The sequence below is a fragment of the Ascochyta rabiei genome, chromosome 19, assembly GCF_004011695.2.
Source record: "Ascochyta rabiei chromosome 19, complete sequence".
In the NCBI taxonomy this organism is placed as follows: Eukaryota; Fungi; Ascomycota; class Dothideomycetes; order Pleosporales; family Didymellaceae; genus Ascochyta; species Ascochyta rabiei.
In genome coordinates, this window is record NC_082423.1 from 121,310 (window position 1) to 148,764 (window position 27,455).

At 50.3% G+C, this 27,455-nt stretch overlaps 8 protein-coding genes across 8 annotated transcripts, besides 5 other annotated features; 2 read left to right on the forward strand and 6 right to left on the reverse strand.

Annotated features, from left to right (window-relative positions):
- Positions 1 to 1,809: 1,809 nt before the first annotated feature.
- On the forward strand, positions 1,810 to 2,544 carry EKO05_0010262 (uncharacterized protein; the record flags this gene model as incomplete). The annotated part of the gene is made up of 3 exons (XM_038943056.1): positions 1,810 to 1,890; positions 1,943 to 2,004; positions 2,058 to 2,544. The coding sequence occupies 3 exons, from the start codon at positions 1,810 to 1,812 to the stop codon at positions 2,542 to 2,544; spliced, it is 630 nt and encodes a 209-aa protein (XP_038794418.1).
- A 308-nt stretch (positions 2,545 to 2,852) lies between these two features.
- EKO05_0010263 (Mannosyl-3-phosphoglycerate synthase) lies at positions 2,853 to 4,175 on the reverse strand (the record flags this gene model as incomplete). Its single annotated transcript, XM_038943054.1, has 2 exons — positions 2,853 to 3,610; positions 3,656 to 4,175. The coding sequence occupies 2 exons, from the start codon at positions 4,173 to 4,175 to the stop codon at positions 2,853 to 2,855; spliced, it is 1,278 nt and encodes a 425-aa protein (XP_038794417.1).
- Positions 4,176 to 5,083: 908 nt separating this feature from the next.
- Positions 5,084 to 6,479, reverse strand: EKO05_0010264 (uncharacterized protein; the record flags this gene model as incomplete). The annotated part of the gene is made up of 3 exons (XM_038943119.1): positions 5,084 to 5,881; positions 5,933 to 6,218; positions 6,283 to 6,479. 3 exons carry the CDS (start codon positions 6,477 to 6,479, stop codon positions 5,084 to 5,086), a joined length of 1,281 nt encoding a protein of 426 aa, XP_038794416.1.
- Positions 6,480 to 8,033: 1,554 nt separating this feature from the next.
- Positions 8,034 to 8,061: a tandem repeat.
- Positions 8,062 to 9,025: a mobile genetic element.
- Positions 9,026 to 9,291: 266 nt separating this feature from the next.
- Positions 9,292 to 9,361: a dispersed repeat.
- Positions 9,362 to 12,865: 3,504 nt separating this feature from the next.
- Positions 12,866 to 13,581, reverse strand: EKO05_0010265 (uncharacterized protein; the record flags this gene model as incomplete). Its single annotated transcript, XM_038943020.1, has 2 exons — positions 12,866 to 13,179; positions 13,230 to 13,581. 2 exons carry the CDS (start codon positions 13,579 to 13,581, stop codon positions 12,866 to 12,868), a joined length of 666 nt encoding a protein of 221 aa, XP_038794414.1.
- A 2,470-nt stretch (positions 13,582 to 16,051) lies between these two features.
- Positions 16,052 to 17,608, forward strand: EKO05_0010266 (uncharacterized protein; the record flags this gene model as incomplete). Its single annotated transcript, XM_038947139.1, has 1 exon — positions 16,052 to 17,608. One exon carries the CDS (start codon positions 16,052 to 16,054, stop codon positions 17,606 to 17,608), a length of 1,557 nt encoding a protein of 518 aa, XP_038794413.1.
- Positions 17,609 to 17,787: 179 nt separating this feature from the next.
- Positions 17,788 to 19,110, reverse strand: EKO05_0010267 (uncharacterized protein; the record flags this gene model as incomplete). The annotated part of the gene is made up of 1 exon (XM_038947138.2): positions 17,788 to 19,110. The coding sequence occupies one exon, from the start codon at positions 19,108 to 19,110 to the stop codon at positions 17,788 to 17,790; it is 1,323 nt and encodes a 440-aa protein (XP_038794412.2).
- Positions 19,111 to 20,029: 919 nt separating this feature from the next.
- On the reverse strand, positions 20,030 to 22,220 carry EKO05_0010268 (uncharacterized protein; the record flags this gene model as incomplete). Its single annotated transcript, XM_059637723.1, has 5 exons — positions 20,030 to 20,515; positions 20,573 to 21,345; positions 21,396 to 21,583; positions 21,637 to 21,856; positions 21,905 to 22,220. The coding sequence occupies 5 exons, from the start codon at positions 22,218 to 22,220 to the stop codon at positions 20,030 to 20,032; spliced, it is 1,983 nt and encodes a 660-aa protein (XP_059493706.1).
- Positions 22,221 to 23,543: 1,323 nt separating this feature from the next.
- On the reverse strand, positions 23,544 to 25,622 carry EKO05_0010269 (uncharacterized protein; the record flags this gene model as incomplete). The annotated part of the gene is made up of 1 exon (XM_038947137.2): positions 23,544 to 25,622. The coding sequence occupies one exon, from the start codon at positions 25,620 to 25,622 to the stop codon at positions 23,544 to 23,546; it is 2,079 nt and encodes a 692-aa protein (XP_038794410.2).
- Positions 25,623 to 26,104: 482 nt separating this feature from the next.
- Positions 26,105 to 26,169: a tandem repeat.
- A 907-nt stretch (positions 26,170 to 27,076) lies between these two features.
- Positions 27,077 to 27,124: a tandem repeat.
- Positions 27,125 to 27,455: the final 331 nt, after the last annotated feature.

The following is a 27,455-nucleotide window of genomic DNA, read 5'->3' on the forward strand; positions in this document are numbered from 1 at the left end:
CCAACTTGTATTGAGGGTATGGTGGCATGGCACAACGCTTCAAGTAATGATATTAGGACACACAAGGAGGTTATATTGCTGGACGCGCTCTCCCGGCGGCTCAGCACAATGGAGCGATCACGATCTTCTTCGAGCGCGGGTAGTCCTGCGAGTAAATGTTTTGAATACAGCAGCACAAGTTCTCCTCCAACTTCACAATAAGAGATCCTGAACTCGGAACAGAGGTTTGTAAAACTCTTCCATGCGAGCGGAGCCATCGAGTTCGGAGTCGTAGCGGCATGTATGGATGATTGGGCCATGGTTGAGCGGTGCAGTGTTAGCCGTACAGCGAGACGATTGTTCGATAGAACAGTGTATTATTATCAGTAGAAACATGAAACCATCAGCGTAGCAGTCTATCTCTGAAGTGGGCAAATTTTTCTCCGCGTTCCAACTACTAAATTCAGAGAGGCCATCACAAAGTCTTGTCAGTTGGCTCGTATCAGAAGACGTAAGGTACGCCTCAAGCCAGCACTAACCCAACTTTGAAGATCCCAACAGAGGACGACAGCCAGATTAAGCTCTAGCTGAGAAACACCTACAAAGAAAAAGGTGCACGAGCTGAGCCCTGAGTGCAGGCCTCTTTGTAGCACCGCATATCCGAGTAGTGACAGAAAATCCTAAGGCTGCACTCACAATATTAGGATGGTATGCAAGTTTGACAATGGCCTTGATCAAACCATGTTGTACCCCAGCTATGCCATTGACTCGCTATTCGACTGAATACCAGGTCATTAACTCATTCACGCTTAGTTAGTCATCCAGCGACTCAATCTGCTGGGTGGACGTTCTGTGTGAGATCTGCCGAGCCTTTTATCAGGCTATCTCCTACATCTAAAGACGGTTGCAAGGCAGTTACATAATCCCATTCCTATCTTGTTTTCCGATCTCGCTGTCAGTCTATATCGCAGTGGTGAAAAGATACAGCCTGTACAAGTGTAGCTCCCAGTCAACTCCCGCATTATGGCGACAAATGCAATGTTACTGATCAGCAGGAATGACCATGACGTTCCCCATGATCGAGAGATGGTTTGGCTGCCGCTATACTCATCGTGGCTATTGATCTGCCTTGCTTTCTCGTGACGCAGGACAGAATATAGCTGACAAGACTCACTCGTCGTCTGATCTGTTTTCCTGGACGTCTTAGATCGGTCTGTTTAGACAGCTTCCGAATGATTCCCGAAACTGACCCTTGCCTTCGTTTCCACGCAGATCTACCTCGAACTGGACACCAACTGTAACACAGACAATTGAGAAGAAAGAGATTTTACGGATTAGATTTGTGTCAAGAAGGACGGTGTAGAAAATAATTGCTAGAATCTTACAAATGAGCTACTACCAGTTCATGAAGCCAATATTCAAGTCACACAGCGTTCTGCCTGACGCAGGTTTCAAGTGATTGAAGCTGCAAGGATTCATGAGGTATCATCGAGTATTGCGGCACTAACTGAATGGTCCTACCCAACTTCTACGATCACGTCACGCGAAGCAGAATGATGAGGCCTAGAACTAAATTTCACGCAGGCGCATTGATTTTGGCGCGTTGTGCTACCTGATGTGTCCTAAGTGGCGTTCAAATACCACTATTAGTTAGTATTTCAACCGAGCAACTCCGGTAGTAGCTGAGATTGTGGATCTTGATCCAGCATCATCATTCAGTACGTCAACGTCTGATTTATTCGTATAAATACCTGCTTAGGGCCGGTCCTTTGATAATCACACTGTGCATTTGCAAGCTACTTATACGACACTTCCCAAACGTCTCCGAAGATGTTGCTTACTTCAATTGGGCTTATGCTCGCCTTGCTGAATCTCACAGCTGCAACCAAAGAGCCTTTGCAGGTTGCACATGTAAGATTCAGTGCATACTTATGAACGCTTTAGCTTGATCTAATTTCTATAGTATGATGACATCAAAAATGTCAACCCTGCTATCGGAATCGCACCACCAAAACCTTATAAGTTGTGAGCTCATCTCCCTTAGCCTTTCTATAATCGTACTCACATACTAATGATAGTCTTCAATACATTGGGTACGGTCTCGGGGCTCCTGTTCCAGGCACTATCACCATTCAAGCGTCATCAGCTAAGAATGCTATCTTTGCACCTTATCTACTTGCTGGCGCGCCCCTTGTAATGCCAGTTGTCTTTTCCAACTACACTGATAGCAAGGTTCTTTCTTTCGACTTGAAGAGCATAGCAGACGGCTGTTACGCAGCCACCCAGAATGGCATTCTGGCCCCAGCTATCAACTGTACGATCAGGTACACGGGAACCAAAAGAGATGGCAAGGAGGTGGTATATGACTCAGTTTACGGTACTGGGGAGATTCTTGGACTTGCACTGCACGCAATTCCAGTCAAGAGCCATGAATTCCCAGTGCTTGATTTCAGCGACTTGGTACAGGTGAAACCGAAAATCATCAAAGCTACATTACCGAACCTTCTGGGAGCTGTAGCTCAGATGGCGTTTGACGACATGACGTATGAGGTTACCTTGAAGTAAGCTGAGGGCTAAGAATTAGGAATTGATGTGCTAGGCAGAGCCGTTGAAATCACCACACTCCTTCACGTTCGAATTATTTTACCGGACTAGTAAAGCCAATGCAAGCTAATATTCCCCCCTGTGAGACGAAAACCCCTCTGTGGGGAAAACCAACAGGGATACTTATGTGTTATGCAATGTATGGCTCCAATACCCAAGGGCGAGCAAAATCAGAAACCAAAGCGCAAGGACTAAAATACTTAACAGATGACCATATCTGACGCAGACATACCACAAAAAGATACACAACAAGAACATGTAGCTGAGGTCTAGAAGCCACCCACCATATTCAGGGTGCCGGCCTGTGCCTTCAACACCTCCTCAAAGCTTACAAAATCCATGTGCCCCATCGGTGGATACGCACGCGCTTGCTGCAGCACTCCTCCTTCCATGATTTGTGGGGAAATTTCCTGTCTCATGTGCTTTTTCAATTCGTCCTTGAACGCTGGCGGTGCCAAACCCGAGTGGTATATTGTCCCGAGCCCTTGGGCCTGCATGCGCTGAATGTGCCCTGCACCTTTACCAAAGTCATGAATATGAGGATTCAGTGTCTCGATCTGCAGAATCTTCAGTTTTCGTGTCATCGGTCCAAGTGTTCCCGGCTCTGGGGTCGCGAACCCGAGCCGAGGGGGTGCCGAAGGCGGCGTAGGGGGGAAGATACCAGATCGCTCCCATACATCAATGAGCTGGAAAGGCTCGACTGCGTAGCCCGTTGCGAAGGAAAGCTGCAGGGCTAGGTCGACGCTCATGGCGTGCTCACCCGCGTTGGCCGTTCGTATAAAGTCTTGGTCGATACACTCGCCAATGATGGAATTGAGCAGGCGACTCATCCACTCGTTCACTACTCGCGAGCAGCGTCCGAATTCCTGTGGGACAAGCTTGTTACCAACAATCTTGGGCTTTGACTTCCACTTGATGCGGACCATAGCATGCGGGTGGCTATCTGTATCTGTGTTCTCAGGGCCAGTGTTGTGTAGCGCGTAATGTAGTCCTGCGGCATACACTTTGCAGTACTCGTGAACTGCCCCTGGAACGAGATTGTCAGCATCAATGAATCCCACAAATTGCCTACCGGCGAGCTTCGCAAAGACTGTGCCGATCATCATTGCTTCGCCTTTGCCGTTACGGATTCGTCTAGCGTTATTGTGCCGCTGTGACTCAGATGTGTTTTCAACAATCTGTGGCATGCCAGCGTCCAAGAAAGCACGCGCGAGGCCTGGATCCTGCTGGTGGACAGCAATGCCTTCTCGTTGTGTGTCAGTGCAAAAGTCTGCCAACATCCGGAACTCGGCTTTGTAAATGTCAGTATTGCTGTTTGAGACTAGGACGATCAAGCAGTCATGAGGAATGCCGCGCAACACGCCCTCAAGAATGGAGCGCTCTTCGTTCATGCACGGAACTACGATAGCAAGTTGCATCTCAATGGCGTGAAGTGCGGTGTGAGACAAGGAGATGTCTGAGGTGCCATCAGCAAGGCTTCGATGTTCATTTGGTCCTGTAATCAGGCCAGAATCGAGTTCTGTAACGCGGAAAAGGTCGTGGATTTCGACGTTTCCCACGCGAGCAGTCTGAGGTTTAATGTTGATTTGCATGTTTGAGGTGTGAAGTGATAAAAGTATGTACATCACTAAATGGCAGACTTACTCACAGTCCTATATACATGAAGGAGCATGAGCAGCGCTAGGGGGTTGAAGCGTGAATGTACAGTGTAAAGAAAGACAGTGACCGTGGAACAAGGAAATCGTCGGGACAAGTACTTGAACTTGTTATTATGAAGCAGTGATCGTGCAGACATACAGTGCACACAAAGGATGCTTCGATTCGAAACGTGCATCAATGCAGTCTTAATTGTCGCAATGCGAAAAGACCAAATCCTTCCATCATAGTCCAGAAGCCCATCAGAAAGTCGTGCTTTTGCCTCAAGGGTCTGCTGAAGTGGGCTTGGAGGCTCTAACCTGCATTGCTAGTGAATCCAGAGAGACATTGACCTAGGAGAGTGGTGGTATTACTGAGCGTGTGAATCGCGAACGTACTTACTGGGCCATCTATCTCGATTGCTCAGAAAGTCGCACGCATGCTATCAGCAAGCGGAGGCAGGGGCGGGTAGAGACAAGGGACATGAACAGTAAGAAAGAAATGACATCACAAAAATTACCTGTGCCTACGGTACCATGAGTTCGTTATGAATCATTGCGGTTTGAGATAATGGTAAAGACTGTTGTAAGCGGAACTGCCTATGGTCAGATTGCAGATATGTCGAGGGCTGCTTGGTGCACGTGCAGTCAAGCACCGTAGCACCGGAGCGCCAACTAAGATGAGAGTTCTGGATTGGCCTTCGTTGCCCACAGAAAGCATGGGTCAGAAGGGCCCAGAGAGGAAAGCGCCCTAACCAAATGACGCAAACAGGGAGCATGTGCTCTACGGTTGGTCGGTCGATCAGTCATACGCCGACTTGAAGGACATTATGCTTCATCTTAGGGCATTGATTGCATCAGACCACTCATCTTGATGCGTTCGACGACGCTGAGCTAGTCGAGCTCCGTACTCGATGCAGCCCAGCAGGGTCCGCTTTGTCCTTTTCACCGGGCACCACTCTTTGACACCAGGAGCACCAACTCCTCAGTTTCCCGGCGTTTTCTTTAGGCAGCCACTGTATGGACTTCTCCCGCTCATCTTCATACATCTTCACGCACTCGCCGACTCTAGTGTGCTTCTTGTGCTTCACCTTGAGCACTCCACCAATGCCCTCCATCTCCTGCACAAGGTAGCTTGTACCTCGCCACCTTTCTGGGGAGTCTGGTGTGTTGTGGCGCCTGTCTCGCGCAGCCAATGCAGCCAGCGTCTCTGCCTCACAAGCCTCGTGCTCAACGATACGAGCACCCAGGCATTCTGCTCCTCGTCCGCACTCGACGCCTTGCTCGCCCTCGCCAGCCCCTGTACCGACGCCACCCAAGTAGTGGCTGTAACGCGTGCGCCAGCTCCAACCACGCACGTAGTTGGTATCGGCACTCTTTAAATCCTTGCCGCATGGCGCGCAAAGCCATACCACATTGTCGCAGTTACACGGTGTTCTCTCGAAAGCAGGTGCGGTGAAGGCCCGGGGCGCACCACTCTCACAAAGAACGGGCCGTAGATTCGGCGAAGACGGCGGCGACGGCGACGGCGAGCTGCCCGAAGACGACGTGCGCCTCTTTATGGCGGCCATGAGCAACGGCAATGGTGATTTAATGCAGGTGCGACATATCCGCCGATGACGGGCGCGCAGAGCGGGCGTTGGGGGTGGCTTCATGGTGCAGTTCTACTTCTTGTCAGCCAGCGCCATTCCAGCTCTTCCGGCACGACGTCATACTCGGCACACGACAGCTGCGCAACGCTGACACTCGCCCACCATGTCTCGCGCGCACTTCCCAATCTTCCCGCTCGTCATATGGCGCGACGACTGGATGCTGCCTGGCCGCTCGCGGAACCGCGCCTGCAGCTGCGAGTCGGTGTCGTCATCCTCATAGCAGCAATGCAGCGTGTGTTTGACAAGCTGGTCACGGTATTCCAATAGGTTGACGCGGAACTGCCTGCACGTGCGCGAGAGATCATGTAACGTGTTCAGATCGAGCTGTCCGGCAAGCTGCCTGACGATACTGTATCGTTGGTGTGGTTAGCATACCCTCATGGCACGGAGCAGGTCTGTAGGTTCAAGCTCACGGATAACAGCTGAGGGCTGCCGAGAACCCGTTGATGTTCGGGTTAGGCCTCTCGCCAGCTGTTCTCGCATGCTCATTGTTTGTCGAGGCCAGCAGATCGTGCAGCAACGGCTTCACATCTGGGATGCTGGCTGTTAATGTGTGTGGGGCAAGATATGCAGGGAGCCCGTCCTCTTCCAGATCAACTAGGACCACCATTGTGGGAAGCAACTGCAGAGAGTCGCAGCATTGAAGTCAGGGGACGTTCAACAGATAAAGAAGAGACTCGCTGAAAGACGTTGTCAGAGCGATGCCGGCGTCATGACAGGCTGAAGTACTGGGCGAGCGCCCCACCACGGGTCACCATCTGATAAGATTTTGACGATTTGATCTTATCAGATCGTCAGGCCGTCCGTGCTCCCAGTCTCGACACGCCCACGCCATCTTCGACCACGGTAGCCACGCGAGATTCGCGCCAATCGCGACTCGGTCCTTCCAGATTGCCCACAATAGCATTTCACCATCTGCCCCCCAGACGGCTAGATCCGAATCTCCTTTCTCCCGTGCTTAAGTCTGAAACGACATCCTTAGCCAAGACAACCTGTTATGCAGTTGGATCAAATAATCCACGTAAGATAGATTTTGTTTCACCGCCGTTGTCAAAATGCCTTTGGCAATCTCCGTAGCATCCCCGTCACAGGCGAGGTATACCAATATGCCACGAGCAGCGTATTCTGTTCTTTTTTCTTCCCATTGCCTCGGGGTTACTCATCTAAGTACCCCCTCGCTGTCTTATAGCCCGTAGTGACGATATTTAAGACTGCAAGAACTCTCGAAAGATACTAGAAGATCGCCAATATAAGAGACCGGTCATCGAGAACGCAGAGCGAATCTCAATCACAACGTCCGGAAGTCCGTCGAACAGATCCATGGTTTCCTTGATAATTATGAGTAGATTGTCGAAGCATTAGATCATTTATTAATGCCGTGTGATAAGGAATTATGAAAACGACCATGATGTAACCACAGAAGCTAGATTGTCAACATTGCAGCGAAAGCAAAACGACTTCATGGTACAAATCTACGGGCCAGGACCGAATGGCCATCCTTCAGTTCCTATCATCATGATCGAGCCCCCCTGAATGGTCTCAGCCTTTGTCTCGAGCTCGTCGATATCCCAGTTCGCCCAGATCATCTTAATGTTCAAGAATTCTGTCTTTGGCTATGAAAGCCATACAAGAAAGAGTGCAGGCAGCTCGACTGAAAATCACTCGTCAGCATATGCGCCCCCTCCAAGACCATCGGTCGTCTTGATTGGCACACCCTGGTGCAGGTGTGGTTTTCCTGCACCTATATCAGTCGCTTGGGTCGAATCAGTACCGAGATTGTCGCTCTCACTTCTCGCACCATGTTCGATGTCAATTCGTAGCCGAGGGACAGTATGTAGAACAAAACATACTGCAAGAATCTTGAGGCACCACGATTATTATCAGCCTTGAAGCCAGCTTACAACGCGAACCGAAAGTTAGGATGCTCATCTCCCAAGTCCATCATGCTCTCATGCCAAATCTCTGGCAATTCAGCCCTTCTTTAGTCCCTTCCCTGGTTTTCCCTTTTGCAACACCACCACATGATAGTGGCAGCTAGAGCTCCCGGGCACTCCAGACCAAGACCAGTGCTGAAGCCAGTGCGGAACTTTGGTGTCTCTTAAATAAGAAAACGGTAGAGCTGACGAACGTACCTGCAGTAACAAGGTTGATGATAGCCGCGATAGATTGATTGATTGATTGATTGATTGATTAATAAGTTTAACGTCCTGTGTAAGTCTAAGACTATATAAGACGAGAGCAGTTAAGCTACTCTAGTAATTTAAGGAGTGTGTTTGTAAAAGGGGATAGTAAATGTGTATTTAAAGTCCTGTAGTAAGAGCCTATACTCTAAGGGGTTAACAGAGGTTTTTAGGTGTCTGTTATTTATTATAGGTACTACTTGTGTGTGCCTACTCTTATCTCTAAAATAAAAGCTAGGGTAGCTAGAATTCCTTAGGTTGTATGTAGTAGTAGTCTTATTAAAAGCCTTTATTCTTATAGGCTGTCTTATATTATTTTTCTTACGTTTCTGTATTCTCTACAGCTAAGTAGAAGGTGTTATATTGTTTGTACGTAGCTGTAGATATATCTATTATTATCTACCTTCTATATATTGTGTAGGTATGCTTTATTATATCTATATCCTAGTTTTAGTTAGTAATAGGCACTAGCTACCTCTTTCTTAGTATTTTTTAGTAGTTTTATCTTATTTATTAGTTCTAGATAGTATTTTGCTGTGTAGGTGTCTATTTTCCTTAGGATTACTTTAGCTGTGTAGGTGTCTAGTTTATGTTCCTACTTGTCTGTTATAATAGTTTTAACTTAAATTCTAGTTATAGCAATGCTTATTAAGTTAGAGGAAGGCCTCTTTTTTGTTGCTTCTTTTGCTAGAGAGTCTGCTTTCTTGTTTCCTGTAATGTCCTAGTGGCTAGGGGCCTATTTAAGGCTAATTGTAGCTCCTTTATCTTTAATAGTTTAAGCTGCCTTTATGCAGTATATTTGCTAGGCCTGTCTAGGTTTGTTTAAAGGAGTTTTTAGTCTTAGGATTGCTGCCTGGTTATCTGCGAAGATTTAGATGTCCTGTGCTGTAGTAGCTATAGTAGCTGCAATTTCAAAGCCTCTAGTTATGCCTTCTAGTTCTCCATTGTATACAATTTGGCCTTTGCCAATGTTGTAAAATAGCCGCGATAGCTACGGCACGTTTGCATCCACTGCCCAAATTGATCGAAACCTAGATAATCGAGATCGGCATTGCAAGGTAGCAACCACAAGCAATGAAAAACATGCCCATGTAGCGTACTTTTGGGTTAGTGGGGTGTACAATCTCGACAGCAAGAATGGAGGCAAGGACCGCCCAACCGAGGATGTAAAAGTAATAGCGGCGCTGAAGAAACTCGCCTATGTATGCAAAATATAACTAGTGTTAAAACCATGCCTACTATATCTAACTAATACAGCCAAGAACCCCTGTCATGCCTTCTAGACTCACAATATTTACGCCAGACACCATAGTAGCTTTTAGGGCTGAGTCAGATATGCATAAATCGTCCTCAAGGCTTGTTAGCCTATGGCTACGGTACACCGCCAGTGGAGCGTCTTCTTGTCCGCACCATACCCCTGTCCTAACCAGATCTTCGGGTCCGTTACGAGCCTTCGGTGAGCCATCCCGCTCGCTCCGCCATTAATGGTCCTTTAATTTTCCGTAGCTCTGTGCGACACGGACATTGGATGCCGAACGCCGTGTCAACGAAGCAAATACGTATAGCAAAATCGAAGCGGGCACAACGCATCCTTACACATCATATATCTGTTTATGTTGTCTAACTCATGTTGCAATATGATCTAAATCCTTCCAGCAAACGCTGGGCAGCTTTCTCAGTCAACACGAACCATGCACATATTCAAGCTCTCACCACCTTTTGCTTGACATGCTGCAACCACAAGCAAATACAGCCAAGGCCGATATATGTAATCATAGCTAACTATCTCTTAGGAACATCTAGCAGGCTTGTAGTAGACTCCATCATCCACCATCAAATCGAAACTCTGGCTTGATTATCCAGCATGGCATGCTTAGTCCACGAGGCGACTGCCCTGAGACCAACAACATAACCGTAACGACAACTATCTGTTGTTCGTGCAAAGTATGCAGGCAGGATTTTAACTTTCTTGCACATGTGCTTGCGTAATAAGACTAAGTAGAGTGGAATTCTCGTGTCTTTCCATGAAGTCGACATATGGTCTGTATACACTGCAAGATTTCAGGATCTACACCCTGCTTAACGATAGTCGATGTTTCCCATCACCTATCCTAAAGAGCAGAGAGTTTTGTCCTGGGGCTTAGTCACCCTGATGACAATTGTGACTTTTCTGCTACTCTACAGGTTAAAGGCGACCGAACATATGGATTTCGACCCTTTTGTAACCTGATATTGCGTATGTGAATGTCCCTGTCGCGAATATTTGTAGTTGTACTAGAACGAACGCGCGCTTTCACATCCGTGCGAGCGGAGCTAGTGGCATGGATATACTGAGTATAAGACTGGCTAGTGATGTCCAGGTGACGAAGGAACCAGACATCGGGAGATTATTGACCACACACTTACCACAGTCTCACGATAACAGTGATATTAGGGAGTCTTCAACTCAACTAATCTGAAAATAATGTCCCGGTAGCACTAAGACTTTTTTGAAACTTACTCCATTGCAAGTTAGGGGGTGATGTACCCGTCACACAATCAATTAAATGTGAAAAACAGCACAGTATTCTTCCATAGCGGTTCTACGGCTTATTTCGGCACGTACAGAGAGGGGTCGATATGCAAGCGTGTCTTCGCGCCCCCGCGGCAAGAACCCTGCGCGAACCTGCAGAACAAGTGATCCAATTGTAGAAGCAGACCTCAAATGGTTTACCACTGAGTCATTTCTTGAAGGAAAATCTGTCTCTTACATCACAGCACCATTACAGTGGTCCAACGAATATACTTGACTCCTTGGTGCCATGAACTTTCGCTAGACGCACCAAGCATTGCCGTCGTCGGCGGCGGAATCGCTCGCGTCACACTTACCATTGCGCTACTTACTCAATACCCGTCCTTTCGTATCACCTTCTATGAGTCGGCGTCAGCGTTCGGTGAGATTGGAGCAGGCGTCGGTTTCCAGCCTGTCATGGTTCGCACAATGGGCATGATAGATCCCCGCATCGCTACAGCGTTCGAGAAGTGCTTTCGAGGCAATGAGGAAATAGATCCTCCAACTTGCTTTACCGTCCGAGTGAGCGATCAGAGAAAGAAAGATGTCACTATTGGGAAAGCCCTGTTCGTTATACCTGCAAGGGATGGAACAAGGGGCGGCGTGCATCGTGCGCACTTTCTAGCTGAGTTGGTAAAGCTGATACCGGAGGGTGTTGCACAATCTGGGAAAAAATTAGTCGAAGTAACAAAGATGCACGACGGCTCAGGTATGTTTCTCTGTAGTCCATGTCTCTTACTAGGTCATTTCTGACATTTGCGTGAAGATTTAATGCTGCATTTTGCAAATGGCACAACTGCTCAACATACCGCAGTCCTTAGCTGTGATGGTATTAAGTCGTGTATCCGTTCCGTAGTTCTCAATAGATCAGACCCGGCTGCTGCTATGTTCTCATGTAAGTGTGCGTATCGCGGGCTGGTTCCCATGGCCAAGGAGATCTTGGGTGAAGACGAAACCAAAACGCCACAGCTTCATCTTGGCTATCACGGTCACGTTTTGACGGTTCCCATTTCTAATAGGAATATTCTGAAAGGTACGTGGTCCAGTTTCTTCCTTTCATCCTTTGCAATTACTAACATCCCCATAAGTTGTCGCATTTTCTGCTCGTCCAATCTGGACAGACCCTGACTGGGTAGTGCAGTCATCCCGCGAAGATATGCTGAGAGACTACGAGCACTGGAGCCCGAAAGTGCGTGCAATCATGGCACTTCTCGATCATTCACCAGCTTCCACATACTACACGTCTGAGCCCTGATATGTTTAGTCGATGAAGCCGCTCATGCATCGACTCCCCATCAAGGTTCTGGCGCAACTATGTGCATTGAAGAAGCACATGAACTGAGTCAAGTGCTCTCGACCTGCCGCTCGAGGTCAGATCTCGAACGTGCTTTCTACGCTTACGATATAGTAAGGAGGCCTTGTAGCCAGAAGCTGGTAAAGACTAGTAAAGAGGCCGGTATGTTGTGGGACTTTGAGGGTGAAGGGGTGGGCGATGATCTGTAGGCTCTTGAAAGGAATGCAGTAACAAGGATGAGTTGGATCTGGGATCATGACATCAGCGATGACCTGGAGAGAGCAAGGGCTGTCATGGCTGAACGACATTGAAATCGAGCGGAACAAAAGCTGTTGTGATACCCATTTCGGTTGTGACATCTCATGGAAGTGTGACAGATTTGATGCTGGCCACGTACAAGTCAAACGCAACAACGAAAAAGAAGGACTGATGGGGGGAAATCTTTCGTGTGAGTTTGGAATTTATGAAGCAGATACCTCTCGAGAACAAATAACTGTTTTGGTTTTTGACGTATCGTTGCCAAACAAAAGCTCTCGCTGAGGGGCTCTTTACTTAGTCTGTACGTGAAAATAATTGCTAGGCAATGGCGAAATCTCTCTAACAGTATTTGTGTTTCTTTTGACTAGGAAAGAGCTTTACCAGGACAGACCAAGTACACCTGACGTGTTCGTGTGGAACGTTCCCACAGGCCATAAAGCTCAAATATCTTCATCGCAATGGGAGTAAATGGGGTGCTACAGCAGACGTTGGAGAAAAGCGATTGCAATGCCCGATCAAATGTTGGAGGGTTTGTACTCGTCACAAACAGATTCAATGGTTACACAGTTCCAGTTCAGGATCAGAAACACAAAGTTTCAAATATGATACACTGAACTGAGTGGCCCTTGAAGCAACGAGTAGATTAAGATATGCCGCAAAGTGTGAAAATATTTGACTACACATCTCTTGGTTCACTATTGTCGGCCCGAGATTTACTGGCCGAAGGTGAACTTGGGAATGTTAATGTCGGTGACCTTCCAGGTAACACCACCATCGTTTGTGGACATATCACCACTAACGCCTTGGCCCTTGCTCAAAGTCTGGTCGTAATTCGGGTCGGCAGAATCGAGAGTGATGACTGTGTTGATCCACTTGTGGGCAGGCATGGTACCGCAGTCGTTCTCGGGACATTCAACCGCGCTACCCCAGCCCTGAGCATGGCCATCGCTGGTGCTGAGTGTCGGCAGCTTCTTATTGTTGATGAAAACATATTGGGTGTAGTTGCCGGTCGCATCATCGAACTTGTCTTTGGATTCGTCAGGCGTGAGCTTGTGCTTCAAGGCTCCTTTGACTTACAGTGCATGGTGATCTTATCGCCTTCAGCAGCGTCAGTGCCGGCGGTCTGGACGGGCATCTGAGTGTTTGCTGAGAGGCTCAAGAGTGTGTATGCATAGATGCTCCATTCATCTCTGTTCGTGCTGTCGGCGATGGACTGGATCAGATCACCGTTGGAAGTGCCCATGCCGACCCAGAGAGAGGCTATGCTGTCGTTGTTGATCTTAGGGGATTTTGGTAAAATCAGAGTGGATGTGGACTCGCGAATCCAAGAATTACCGCCAACTGGGCCGGTGCTGAAAGATGGGCCCATAGCAGCCTCCACAGAGGCGGCAACGGCGAGAACAGGAAGAATCTGGCGTAGAGAAGGCATCTTGATAGGTTGAAAAGAACGACTCCAGGTTTGTACACAAGTAAGGACAAAAACGAAAGATGAGATGATGTTGAAAATGCAACTAAATGAGTGTGGATATCTGCTGAAAACCGCGAACCAAGCTGCTTTTCAACGGGGACGGAAACATGTATGCACAAGGCTTAAAAAGTGAGACTTTCTGCAATCCTTATTTTTTCTTGGCTGGAGCTTATCATCCGATCCTGCATGTGTTTAATGTTCGGGCCGTGCAGCCGTTCTGACAGGTTGATGGTTTCAGACATCCTAGCAACCCTGCAGCAACGTTGACATCCGGAGAAATTGAAACATACCGGTAGTGGGTCTCGCTTGGCATCCTTTCTACGAAACTGACGGCATACCACATCTGCATAGTAACGCATGTCATCCCTTCTAATAATGTGTTCTGAGAAGCCTTTTCATCGAGCGAATAAGCCCTTTCCGTTCTTGCATGACTTTCTCGGAAATTAACTGTATAATGCCTGGCGGTATGTACGAACCTATTCCAAATCTAGAGCGTTAATTTATTAACTCAGACTATGAACGCAGGCTGGTAAATAACTAGCTGATTTTCTGTAGTTGTCACGTTTTGCACTGCATGCTGTCCTAATTTGTCACCTAACCTGTCACTTTCACTATCAACTAAATACAGCTAGCCATTCGGAACCTCCCGCTTGTCTATGACTTAATATTGTTTGTAGCCATGAAGAGCCGGGATGGATAAGTACATCGCGCCAGGCACCAATAATTGTAAATCATCACGATAATATCAACACGGTTGACAAGCGAGGGAAGCGCGAAGGGGAGTCCGTGCTCTGGTCAGCCCATATCGGCTTTTGAAACCGTACCGTATCCGGAAGTGGGGATAGCCTTGCCAGTCTTGCCGAGCCTGTAATGAAGTCAAAACAACAATTGAAAGTTCCATGTGTGAGATTCTCCTATTGGCGACTTGCATGAAGTATACGATAAAGGTAAGACACGCTGATAATTTCAAACACCTCAAGGGTTCCTAAAGACCATCAACAAGTACTAGCACTTCAAATCCACGATGCAGGATGCCGTAAGCCTTCAACGTTGATCGCATCTTGTCTACAAGTCTTCAAGCTATCTCATAGCCTTGGCCAGAGTCAGTCCCAGCTTCGTTGTCGTTCGCATGAGCTATGATTTGGCTCTGAGGCTCATGATCCTCAATCTCCTCCTCGCGCCGTAGGCTGGCGTTACTGATGGCCCTGCGAACCGGAAGCGGAACCAGAGAGAGGATATTGGAGATCTCGCGAGCGACCTCTTTTAAAACCCGATCTCCACCCCCCTAGTCACATTCTCTCGTCCACACCTGCTCGGCAACTTGAAAAGTCGGTCTTTCGAGGATCTAGGAAATGTTTCCAGAGCCCCCGACCTCAGAAGCCAGGCTTTCGCGCAGTGTTTGCGCAAACTCTGGAAACCCCTGTTCGGTGTTGGCGCCGTTGTGGGCTTCAGCTGCGTCGACGTGGCTCGTGCTCTGACAAAGAAGACCTCTCAGCCACTGTGCTTTTCTCCTTCGCTATCAATGTCTGGGTAAAAGCTGCAGGAATGAGTGTATACTGCCGAAGGCGAGTCAGGAATTCCACTACCCATATCGACCTCCTCAAACTCAGAATTAGGGTAGTGCAGCAGGTCATCCATACCCTGCGTCAGAGATTGTACCTTTCTCTGAACCTTCGAATTCAGGTGTCTGTGGATTGATGGTCTCTTGGATGAATGTTGTTAGATCAGCGACAATGTCGGCTTGGGGATATAGGCCAAACGTCCAATCTAACTCGCAACACATGTTCCAGTGGCGAAACTACTCGCTCTCTGTGGCTGGCCCGAAGGTAGTCTGGATTGTTTTATGATGGTGTTTGCTTTCCGGATGTATAGTTGTCTGTTTGAATTGGAAGGGGATGGGTTCAGAATTTAGATTTCGCATGCTTGTTTGCGAGCGTGAAGTCGGAGTAGAATTCGAGTCAATCAAGGAAATTGGACTTGTGAGGTGCTGCAGGGGATCACATATTTGAATTTCAACTGGCGAGATCCATGTACTAGTTTTGCGATTTGTTTGGGTAACGCTTTGGTCGACGGAATCTCATCGCTCGACACTCTATCCGAAGGAACATATCTAACCTTGGTCAACATTTTATTCAAAGAGCGTACGAAGAGCTTGGTTCAATGGTGATGCATACCCACGCAGCCGTGGTTCTTCAAATTGTCAGTGTGAAATCGCATCCAGAAACATCGAACGTCTCCACAATGTATGTCTTCCAATGCCACCCAATCTCCTCTGCACGCCTATTCAGCAGCCCCAATTTCCTTTCACTTATCTCTGCGCGGCCTGTTGTGCGCTCATCATGCTCAAAACCCCCACAATGTTGGTGGAGTCGCGTCGCATGAATATTGGGTTCACGCACCGGTTCCACCCACCAAACAACTCAACCACAGCATGAATCGTAACTACGAAGCACTACGAGAGCAGGCTCTCTCCGAGCCTCCTCGTCAGCTCGAGATTCGGTTCGCGGATGATATACCAGTTGCGATCCCATGTCTGCAAGAAGCGATGACGATCTGCATTGAGTATTTTGACGATCCATACGTATTCCAAGGCCTAGTCTTTTTCTTCAGCGCCCTCCTCTCCCCCCAGTCCTCACACGGTCCGCAGAACGAACAAGAGGTCCTGGAACTGTGGGAGTTGCGTTTGGAGGAACTTTCAAATCCCAATCACGATGCGTATCGAGACGCCGAGACCTGCGGACGAGTGGATGCAGTCATTGGGCAAATCTCTCCATGGGCAACATACAAACATCTCCAAGGTATGGTTGCTTTTTTTCTTTTGGGCGATCCTCAATCGATAGATCGATGGGTCTCGCCGAGTTACGCGATCGTCAATCGAGGTCATGACTGGATCGTGCGTTGTGCTCTGGAGAGCGATATACCAGAGCACGTCAGGGGTTGGCTCCAACTCATGTACCAGAAGCAGCCCGAAAAAGTCATCGATACACCAAGCTACGAAGACATTGTAGGAACTTTCACATTCGAGCAGAGCTTGTGGAACGCTGACCTTGTCGTTGGCTTGGGCGGTATCGTCCCAGTCATCAAATTTTACCTTCGACAGGCCATGACCATTGCTGACCACTGGGAGGCATGGGTATCAGCAGATATGGGTTTTTTGGCATCACAGTCTTGTATGCCTGACTACTCGTGGTGTGTAGCGATCTACAAGGCGATGTGGCAGCAGTTCAAGAAAGACCTGCGGGATCCTTTCTCTGAATATCCCTATCAGATTCGGGATCAGCTGAAGCTGCTTAGCTACATGCGAGTCTTCGAGGAATGTTGGCAGTGGGTGCATCTCGAGGCTGGAGGCATACCTGCCGATGGATTCGACGGTCACAACGTGCGACTACAGGTGCACAATAATGTGCTTGCCAAAGTACGAGACGAACTCCAATCTTACGGCACTGATGTTACAGCAGTCCTTGACCGAGAATTTAGTTTAAAGAGTTTACTTGATGAACAAAGGATCATACACATCACGCACACCGACAGCTATCCGTATCTGGATGATATTCAGACTCTTGAAAACGGCCTGTGTAAGTGGTTCTACCCTCACCTTCCAGGCATGACCCAAGAGCAGTATGATGCACGCTACCCAGTAACTGAGCCGGACGACGACATGGACAGCGTTTCGGAGATGAATTTCCACTACGAGGAATTCGAGCTGGACGACGTCGAAGTAGAGGCGTATGGAGCTAGACTCGGCCTTGCTGATTTCGCACTTGATAAACAGCCTGGTGCAGATGATATCTGTACCATCTGTCAAGCTGTCATTGGCTTGGGTGACTCGGCTGAGCAGCGTTGTGTTGGTCCCTTTGGGTGTCTGGATATCTTTCATGCTGAGTGCCTAGATGATTGGGTGAACGGTGCGTCAAAGACGTCCAATCTGTGCCCAAACTGTCAGACAGAGATCACAACGCAACAGCGACCGCACCGACCAAAACAGTAGGTAGATCGGGAACTTCCAATAGAGATAGATTTATAAGGTAAGATGTAAAAACCATGACATGAACGGATTGAACGGAATGGTGAGGTAAAGTGAGAGTGTAAAGTCTTGGAAAATATATTCAGAACCTAGGGCGGTCGGCCTCTATGACCCTCGCTCGACGCAGTTGGAAGCAAAGAGTCTTACCGTCGTCTTGCTGGCATTTGCGCAGCAACCAAAAGCACGGCAAACGCTCGATCGGTTTCCGCACGACTGTCACCAGTGTGCATAGCCCCTGCTGATAGCCTCTGGGCTGGCATTGACAAAGGCGCTGACGTTTCGCAGGCTGTGCGCCTACCGCCTTGTCCGGGTGGCTGGAGCCACGTCATCTCAGTACTCTTGTTAGTTTCCGCACAACTGTCACCAGTGTGCATAGCCCCTGCTGATAGCCTCTGGGCTGGCATTGACGAAGGCGCTGACGTTTCGCAGGCTGTGCGCTTACCGCCTTGTCCGGGTGGCGGGAGCCACGTCATCTCAGTACTCTTATCGGTTATACAGCTCGAGCTCCGGTCTTGATGGAAATCATGGTTCAGCGACGTTGAGCGCCTCAATATTGGCCGAGTAGCCGTCTTCGCTCTAGAAGCTGGAGATGAAGTCGTGCGAGCTAGGGGAGGGCGTGCCACAAGGAAGGACGAAGGCAGGTAGGTACCCCATGACAACGGTTGCTGTACCAGTGACTTCGAGTTTGAGGACGACTCGAAGACTACCTCGTCAATGATAGGTGAAAACGATACCTTCTTTGGCAAGAGTGGTGTCCGTCGGCTGGGGTTGTCATCAGGCGAGGCTTCGGGCTGGGACAACTTTGTGGGCGCTGGAACCGGCGGGCTGGGCGGAGAATTACATGGGAACACGATCCCGAGTGCATTGAGCTCCTCCGGAGGACGATGCTGATTGTCCTCTGTAGCTGGGAGATGTTTCTCAACCCCCATGTACGATGTTGGACTTGCGTGTAACTGAGGTATGAGCGCCCGCGATGGCCCTACAGATGTCTTCTGACTGGTGGTCATGAGGACTGGCTGGTCATGCTCACCCAGTCCATCATCTTCTGAGATCCTGACATAACCTTTATCGTTCTCGAGACTTGGCGATGACCACCAGTCAAAATAGCCTCGTTTCTCTCTCGCCTCGCCATGCCTGAGAATAGTTGACCAGCGCTCATTGGGAACTGGTAACGGAGCCGAACTGATCAGCATTGCTGGGGGAGGCGAAAATGGCTCGTAGCTCGACACGCCTAACGTGGGTGGAGTGTTTGGCGCCGATTGTGTCATTACCCATTCGAATGAGTCGACACGTCTGTGAGAAACCGAAACTTGAGACAGTTTGTCGTATGGACTCTCAGGCTCTCCACGCAGCTCTGGAGTGGTAACTGGAGTAGGTGGCTGCTGTTCGCAGTGGTTCGTCACGCTCTCGCTCTCAGACCTTGGGGGGCTGGTCAGGGCAAAATACATGCTTGATGTCTTTGCCATGCATTGACAAAGTCCGCGCGCTAGGGCTTGATTGGGGAATTGTTAGCAACATGTGGTGAAAGAAACATGGGTCCGCACTGCCGATACGCAGAGAGCTGCAAGGCAGTAGCATGCGATGTAGTCTCGGACATGACACGATAGACTGCAGTTTGGGCGTTGAGATTGTGTTGGAATGACAATGAACAAAGGACGAAAAGCAGATCCCAAGATGAGCGAGATTGCTTTGTCAGCACACACGTGAGCACACTGTCCACCTCAAACTCTGCAAAAGACATCTCGACGTACTGGTTGCAATAGAAGGTTGCAGTAGTTGTGATCTCTACAGATGCGATAATCGCGTCATGACCCTCGGGAATGCCTCGGTCAGCGAGCTCAATAGAACAGAATGTGCATGTGCAGCCCGCCCCCCTCCAACAGCAGCACTTGACGAACGAGTGGGGCGTTGCGATTGGCGTCTTGAGCAAACTCCCGCCAGACGCGCAGCACTATCGCTGCGCAAAAATCGGTATCGTTATCCTGCCCGAGTTCCAAGGGCGCGGGTACGGGCAGGAAGCCATTGAGTAGGCGCTGGACTACGCGTTAAGCGCGCGGGTTTGCATAGGGTACGGATCAGGGCGTTTGAGTGGAACGCTGGAGCTGTGAAGTTGTACGAGAAGGTGGGATTCAAGCTGGAGGGGGGAGAGAGGGAGGTGTTGTGGCATGAGAGGAGGTGGTGGGATGGGTTTTCGTTGGGGATGGAGAGAGAGTGGGTAGGGATGCAAAGTGCATTGAAGACGGATGAGATTAGTCAAGGAGAGCGCTGGAGGACAAGCAGAGCTATTAGGATTGAGGAGAGCGAAAACTAGTTGATTTGATGGTGGACTTAGGCTACCAAGGGGCACGAGATGAGGTCTTGCAAAAAGACGTTTCGTCAATTTCCTCAAGGAAATACCTCTTGCATTCCATTCATGCCATTGTTTCTCCCCGTGATCACTACAGAGCTGTTTCCTCGCTTGGCCGCGGCATCGTAGAGAGATTGGATTGTGCTGCTCCACAGCTCTTTGTCCATGCGATTGATCCTCCGATCGTAAGACAGCAAACCGTTGACCTCTCCTTCGACGTCTGTGGTCTGTGTCCAGACGCCGCCAGAGCAAGCATACCACTCGATCTGCTCGCGGAGTTGAATTATGTTCTGCAAGGACCGGTAGTTCCAGGCTTCAGTTGTGTTTGTAAGCTCGTAGGCTGTCTGCTTGGACAGATCGTCGAACCAGGCGTGATCGAAGCTGAGTTGCTGTCCGACACCCCCAAACTCGCCTTGCAAACCGATGCGAGATGGGTCGTATGCAGAGTTGTATCCAGAAGGACCGGAGCCTGAGACTGACCAGAACGGCGAGCCGCACTGTGGTGTGGAGTAGTGGTGGTTGTCCTGCAGCAGTGCCGTCAGCGTTCCAAAGTTCACTTTCCTTGAGAAACTGTCACCTACATCGAAGTCCCCAGCAGTGTGGTCCGTCCAGCCACTCACTGCATTCACAAGACGGGTTGGGTCTAAGGAGCGCACGAGATCTGTGAGCTCAAACTCGGGCCACGGCTGGCTTGGATCTGTCGACTGGCCCCACTCTTCGTTGTAAATAGTCCACGCAAAGATACTTGGGTAGTTCTTGAGTTGCTCAACAAGCAAGCCCAGTTGCCTGTCGAACTCTTGCTGTGCATCCGGTCCCTCCAACCGAATGATACCGCAGGCGTTGTTTGGATCTGGCAGATCGGGACGCAAAGAAGGCATGTCCTGAATGATCAGGAATCCGAGCTCATCCGCGGCCTTGTAGTACAGCGCTGGCTCGACCTTGATGTGTTTGCGAACCGCATTGAAGCCAACCTCTTTGAGCTTCTCCAAGTCATATCGCATAGCTTCTACTGTTGGTGGGGTGTAGATGCCATCAGGCCAAAACCCTTGATCGAGAGGGCTCCAGAAGAACTCAAACTTCCCGTTGAGAAGCGGGCGCTGTACACCATCAATGACGCCTCTAGAAATAGTTCTGAAACCAGTATAGCTCGAGATCAAATCGTCCGCTAGCTGGACTGTGATGTTGTACAGCGTTGGCGTGCTGGGTGACCAAAGATCAGGAGAGTCGACTTTGAAGATAAACGGAGCACCGCTATTGCCTGTAGCAGTAGCCTTTGCTACATCTGAGCCCAACTCGTGGACGGTAATCTGATATGGAGTGGAGCTGTTAGTACTGCTGTGGACTGTGACATTTACTGCGGCAAGTCAACAATCAACTTTTGAGCATCTCGAGATGCATACGTACCGTTACCATCCGCTCCAGCAGCCAAATCCAGCTTCGTAATGTACTCCTTGGGCGTGGATTCGAGCCAAACTGTTTGCCAGATCCCCGTACAAGGTGTGTACCAGATCATGCCCTCGCGAGTCAGAGTTTGCTTGCCGATGGGAATTTGATATCGGTCCGTATCAGTAGGATCAAAAGCGTGCACTAGTCTAGATACTTCAATGTCAGCGTGCGCAAATTCACGGTCGCACAATCCACCTACAGCTCGTTTGTGCCGTTGTTCGACAGGTGGTCGGTCACGTCAAAGGTAAACTCAAAGTATCCGCCCCGATGGAATCCTACTGCTTTTCCATTGACAAAAACCGTGGCTTCGTAGTCAACAGCGCCGAAGTTGATCAATACGCGATTTCCAGTTGGCCAATCTGATGGTATGTCGAACGACGTCTGGAACCAGCTGTAGAGATGGCCCTTTTCCATGATACCTATGGAGCATTAGTAAAATATAGGTGCACATCGAGTGGCAAACTTACCGGACAAGGCACTTTCGAGGCAAGATGGGACCAGTACAGCGCGTTCGAGCGTTTGCCCCGTGGGCGGTGAGCTGACTTGGCCAGCCGTCACATTCCTCCACCTCCAGACGCCGTTGAGGTTCTTCCATTGCGATCGCTGGACTCTTGGGCGAGGGTGCTCAGGCCATGGATTTGTGCCAACGTCGGCGGTCCAAGGTGTATCGAGGGGACCTGTCTGCAACTTGTAGCCGATGTCGTTATTGTAGCGTGGTACGATGCTACTTGAGACAATCGCGGCCGAGGCCAAAACGACAGAAAAAGCTCTTGGAAGTCGCATTCTCGTGGTGGTGGATGCGTCTATGCAACCAATGTAGAGTTTTCCCCGCTTTCAAAAAGGGAGGAGGATGCTCCGTCCAAGTATTTAAGGGTGTTCGGCCTGCATGCTTATGACAACATCGGACCCTGGTACCGGTAGTGGATGCATGCCTTCGGCTTGGCCTGGGGCTTAGCGGCGGGACTCGGAGGGGTAGCTATGCGCCTTTGTCGATCACGATACCTAGCCCTGACGCTTCTCGGACCGGCTCTGGAGGTGGCATGTTCGTACTCAGATGGAGCTGGCAGCTGATGCTTTGCGCGCGAGGGACTCGCAGACGAAGGCCAGCATTCCGCTCGTTGACGCAGCCGTGATCAGGCGAGAGAAGGGAAGAAGACGCGAGCGCTTGAGGAGGCTGGGAGCGTAGTGCAACAACGCTGAAGGTGCCTACGGAAGAGCACGGTGTCAGATGATGGCGCCGGATGAGATGCCGCATGGCCTGATCAGCGTCTTGGCTGGCAGCTGGCGGCGGAAGTTGGAGGCTCCCCGCACACACCAGCGTGCAGGCGCCCTGCATCAACGCGAACTCTCCAGAGGCGATGATCCCGTTGAACAGACGAACGCATCGCCAGTTCATGGCACAGTAGATCGTGGCATAGCTCAGAAGCAGTGTTCACGTTGTACTTGAGATGAATGGCCGTGTGACATGCGCTGGCGTAGAGGGTGCGGCGCGAGACGAAGCAGCCGCGAAGACCCAAGGAGAAGGCTTGCCTAAGGAGGATCGAGTGGACACTTTCTCGTTTGCTCATTTACAAGGACACACTCCAGATGTACCCCGCATATTAGACAAAAAAGCAGTTCGAAAGCTACCAGAGCACCTGCTCAATGAGGCTACACGCTTGGTACATTGAGATAAGGACTATAGAGAGGCTATCGTTATAGCCATGCATCCTTCAATATAACAGGCTTTTTCTGCGCTAGACGCGTGGTGTCGCATGCATCTACTGTGAAGGCGAGGGGCGAGGGCCACGGGGTATTTAGTCCAACGTTTCCCATGTGTTCCGTTCTACATGTCCTGTGCACAAACGCTCTCCAGCTCCACTCGGCGCTGGGGCTTTTTTTTCCAACTGCCTGCGAACCAGTAGCAAAAGTAGGGAGCCTTCAATCGAGCGTGGTTATGATGCGATGTGACATTGGCGACAGCCTTTGTCGAGCTTCCTCTGCAACGTTGGCGGCCTAAACTTCCATACGACGATCCATCCCGAACCCGCAATCTGACGGACCTCGGCGGACGATTTACCACATTAGACAAGACGAGCGAACCTCGGGTCAGCTCCACGTGGAAATTCAAGGCATGCGGAAGAAAGATCCTTTCCAAGATTTCTTCTGTGTTGACGAGTTGGATCTTAATGGACTCGATGGACTTGATGGTGGCTCCGAAGAACGAGGAGAAGTCGGGGTTCTTGTTGCCGTTGGTGAGCCCGATGAGCTGACTAACGGGGGAAGTCGGGGTGTGCGGTTGTAAGAAGTGGGCAAAAAGGTTTCCATTGTGCGTATCGAAGCACTGTCGTCTTCCGAGATTCCTGCAAGGGTCATACGGTCGGAGTAAGAGTTGACAACGGAGTTCACTCGAGTCATGGAAGAGGTTGACAGACGTATGGTGTCTGCATCTGATCCGGAGCTCATTGTCGATATCGTTCGCAGCGACGTTACACTCAATGCTCGATCAGATCCGGAGGTCGATGATCGACTGAATCCAAAGTCGTGTTTGTGCGCTCCACAATGCACATCCGGAATGGTAGTGTAGGCATTCAAGATCTCAAGCAGTTCATCGCGAACGCTTCGAGCCGTCGGTCGAGCAGCTGGAGTCGCACTCAACATGCTGCGTATCAACGTCAGGATGTGCGGGATCGCGCGAAAAGCATCCTCGTCGTGCTCGCAAGACGCTTTTTCAAGGATGTTCATCCAACTCTCCACCTTTCCCAGATTGAAGTGGTAAGACGAATCTGTCCGGCCGCTTTTGCCGCCTGAGTTGGTCCTTTGCTTGGTGGAACGATGCTTGACGAATTCGTGAGGCTTCTTCTTCAGCATAAAGGTCACAATCTCTAGGTAGACGCAGCCAAGCGAGAACATGTCCGCTTGTTCGGTTTCATGAACTCTTGATCGTGGCTTTAGAGCTGGTTTGGTCCGCCGGAATCCAAAATTAAACGCACCGAGGTCGTTGGTCGAGGCCTTGGATAGCTTCCTTCCCAATGAACTGCTGCTATTGGACGATCTTGCTGAGCTTTTGCTTGTGACAGAGGTTCGTGTGTTGAAAGGAACCGAAGTTGGCGCTGGAGCCTTTGGGTCCAAAGAATCAAGGGCGGGTTGTGTCGACTGTGTCTCTGGCGCGCTGTAGATGTATGCGTCTGTTGGATCCGGTCTCTTGTCTTTTTGGAACGTCTCGAGGCTACTGATATCACTAAATGCAATGGCATTGCGGTCGTCGATGATGATGTTCGATGGTCGTATCGCGGAGTGGCAGAATCCATTCTGGTGCAGAGTCGCAACCGCATCCACCAAGCAATGCATCCAGTTCAGTAGGAGCCATCTCCTCTCTGGTTTGGGTAGCTTCCTATATTGGATTGGATCTCGATGGTCGATGAAAGTGCGGAGAGTATGTTGCCCGACAAAGCTGGTCAGCACATAGCCGGTGCCTTTGGCTGTATAGGAAGCCCACACAGGAGCGATGTGATCATGCTCAATCATGCGAGCGCTCTCTACGTCCATCATGAAGACGGATTCCAAAGCGGTCGACGACTCTGGGTTTCCCAAAGCAAACTTCCTCCGGACGTAAACATCTTTGGGTCTTCTCGGCAGGTGCACACGCGACCAGTTTTGGAGGCTAGCTGCAGGTGGAAGACCCATGACGTACTCCAACGGAACCTCCTCGTTTGGCGCGTAGTCTATGTGCACACCGTTTTGGAGTTCTCGCAGGAGGAAGGTGAACTGTGTGGAGTAGAAGCGGGCACTAGCATGTTCGTCGCGTCTGTTTGAAAGCGCCAGCTGCTCGATGTCGTCCATCTCTAGCGGCAGGTCATCATCGTCCCACGATCGATCGACCACGGCGAATATGCCATCTGCTTCACCGATCTCAGCCAGTACGAGAAACAGGCGTCGGGCCTTCTCTAGGATCCATTCCAAGTAGGTGTCGTCTGACAAATCGCCGAAACCCACAGGCTGAGTTAGGCGTTCCCTTTCGCGGGGCTGCAGGCGCGAAGTAACAAAGTCCTTTGTGACCTTCTCGTTGATTCTCTCGTCGGTCCACCAGATCTGCTGAAGCGCAGCGTGGGGTGTAACGAGTGAGTGGCCGGCATAGCCATATATCATGGCATTCAACGCTACCGTTTGGTCGTTGACCACGTTTGTTAGCGTCCTTGCAGTCATGGTTTCGAGCGGAGATGGGACCGAGGCCCAAGTGTCAATGCGGTGGAGGTGGAATGCTCGGTAAAAGACCCTGGTCGCAGGGAACTTGGGAGGTGTTGCACACTGCTTTTCATTTCCGGGAGGGCGAGAGGGAGTGTGAGCGTGGAGATGGTACAAGACGTTACTTGTTAAGCTCGAGTAGGTAAGACAGCGCCTCGAGGCGTCAGCGGGGCCAGATTCATCGGGCTTGCAATCGTTGTACAGTGGCTCATCAGCCCTTCGGGACGATTCTGCTTGTAGCAAGCGGCATGGCGCGGATATCTGGCTATTCGCTTGCGCCGATGAGCAACCAATCAGCAGGGCCCGGGCGCCAGGCTCGCAGGCATGGCGCGCGGCGTGGGAGGGGCCCCTTGCCCCATGCAGCGGCTGTTGGCCCAGAAAACGGCCGGCCATGTGAGATGGGAGCCAGGGTTGCCTACGTTGCAGGGACGATAAGACATTGCGCGTGTGCGTGTGCGTGTGCGTGTGCGTGTGCGTGTGCGTGTGCGTGTGCGTGTGCGTGTGCGTGCGTGTATGTGTGTTGGTGCGAGGGCGTGCAGCGGAAAAAGGGCCTGTGGGATCCAGGCCAATCGCATTTTTTAGACGCTTTGGTGGCAGGAACAGCCATCAGCAGGTGTGAGATCAGGCCGACTATGTTCTGCCTCGCGGCGGCATCGCGGCTAAAGAAGTGATCTGAATGCCTACTGTGCTAAAGACGATAGACCCTGGGCGAGGCAATCCCACCAACAAGGCATCGCCGTTGGGAAATGCCGGTTGGAAATGTCAAACTGTCGCATGCACGCCACACGAATGGCGGCGCAATTGCGTGACATGGGAAGCGGATCGTGTTGGCGAGAGCGAGGAGCGAAGGATGGATGGTCAGGCCCCAGTTGTGTTGCGCAATTCCCCGTACCGTGTGCTTTGGTACTGTGTGAATCTACCGAGTAAGCGCAACTTCTCTCGCAACCCTGCTGTTGTCTCCTGAACGGTGCGGCGGTTCATTGTTCTGAACGCTCAGTCGGCCGAAAGTAGGTTGCGGAGGGATGGAGGCGTCGGGCAGTGTTGCCGCAATACGCTGACGCTCATGCTCATGCTGCCTCTGCCTCGGTCAACCGTCACACACGAGTGTTCCGGTGGAACGTCGCGCGGGCTGTAGGAGCAGCCTGAATTGGTGAAGCTTGAGCCGATAGCGGCACAGCCGTCTGAGTATCAGATCGGATGCGTACCGTTGCAGATTTTGTGTTTCTTGCCAAAGAAACCCTGATTGCAGGTAGTGTGGTGTGCTGAGACTGGATTCTCCCACTACCCACAGACAATGGCAGTTGCCAGACTGCAGGAATTCCGAGCTTCCGCCTTCCGAGCTCTTTCCAACAACGACGCGCACAGACGGACGCTAGAACCGCGCCGGATCTTGCGTTCCCTCCCCTTGCACACTTCCACACTCCACCACGCTGCACCACACTCCACCACACTGCCTCCACCACGCTGCCGGGTCAAGCGCTCAACCGGCGTCGAAGGAGCTGGCTGGAACCTGCACCAACAGTCAAAGTGACATGTGAATGTAGCAGCCCAGTCGTGTGCACCCTTCTTCGACTGAACCCCACCACCGTCCTAGCAAGGCTTGTCCAGGTAGGACTGTCCTTGAGCACCGGTCTCCGCGTGACGTAGACATGGCAATCATTCCATGATGGAGTGACTATTGGATGACTGCTACAGGTTCTGCTACAGGTAGGATTGGATTACTGCTACAGTAGGATTGAATTATTACAAGTAGGATTGGATTACTACAAGTAGGATTAGATTACTGCTCAGTGC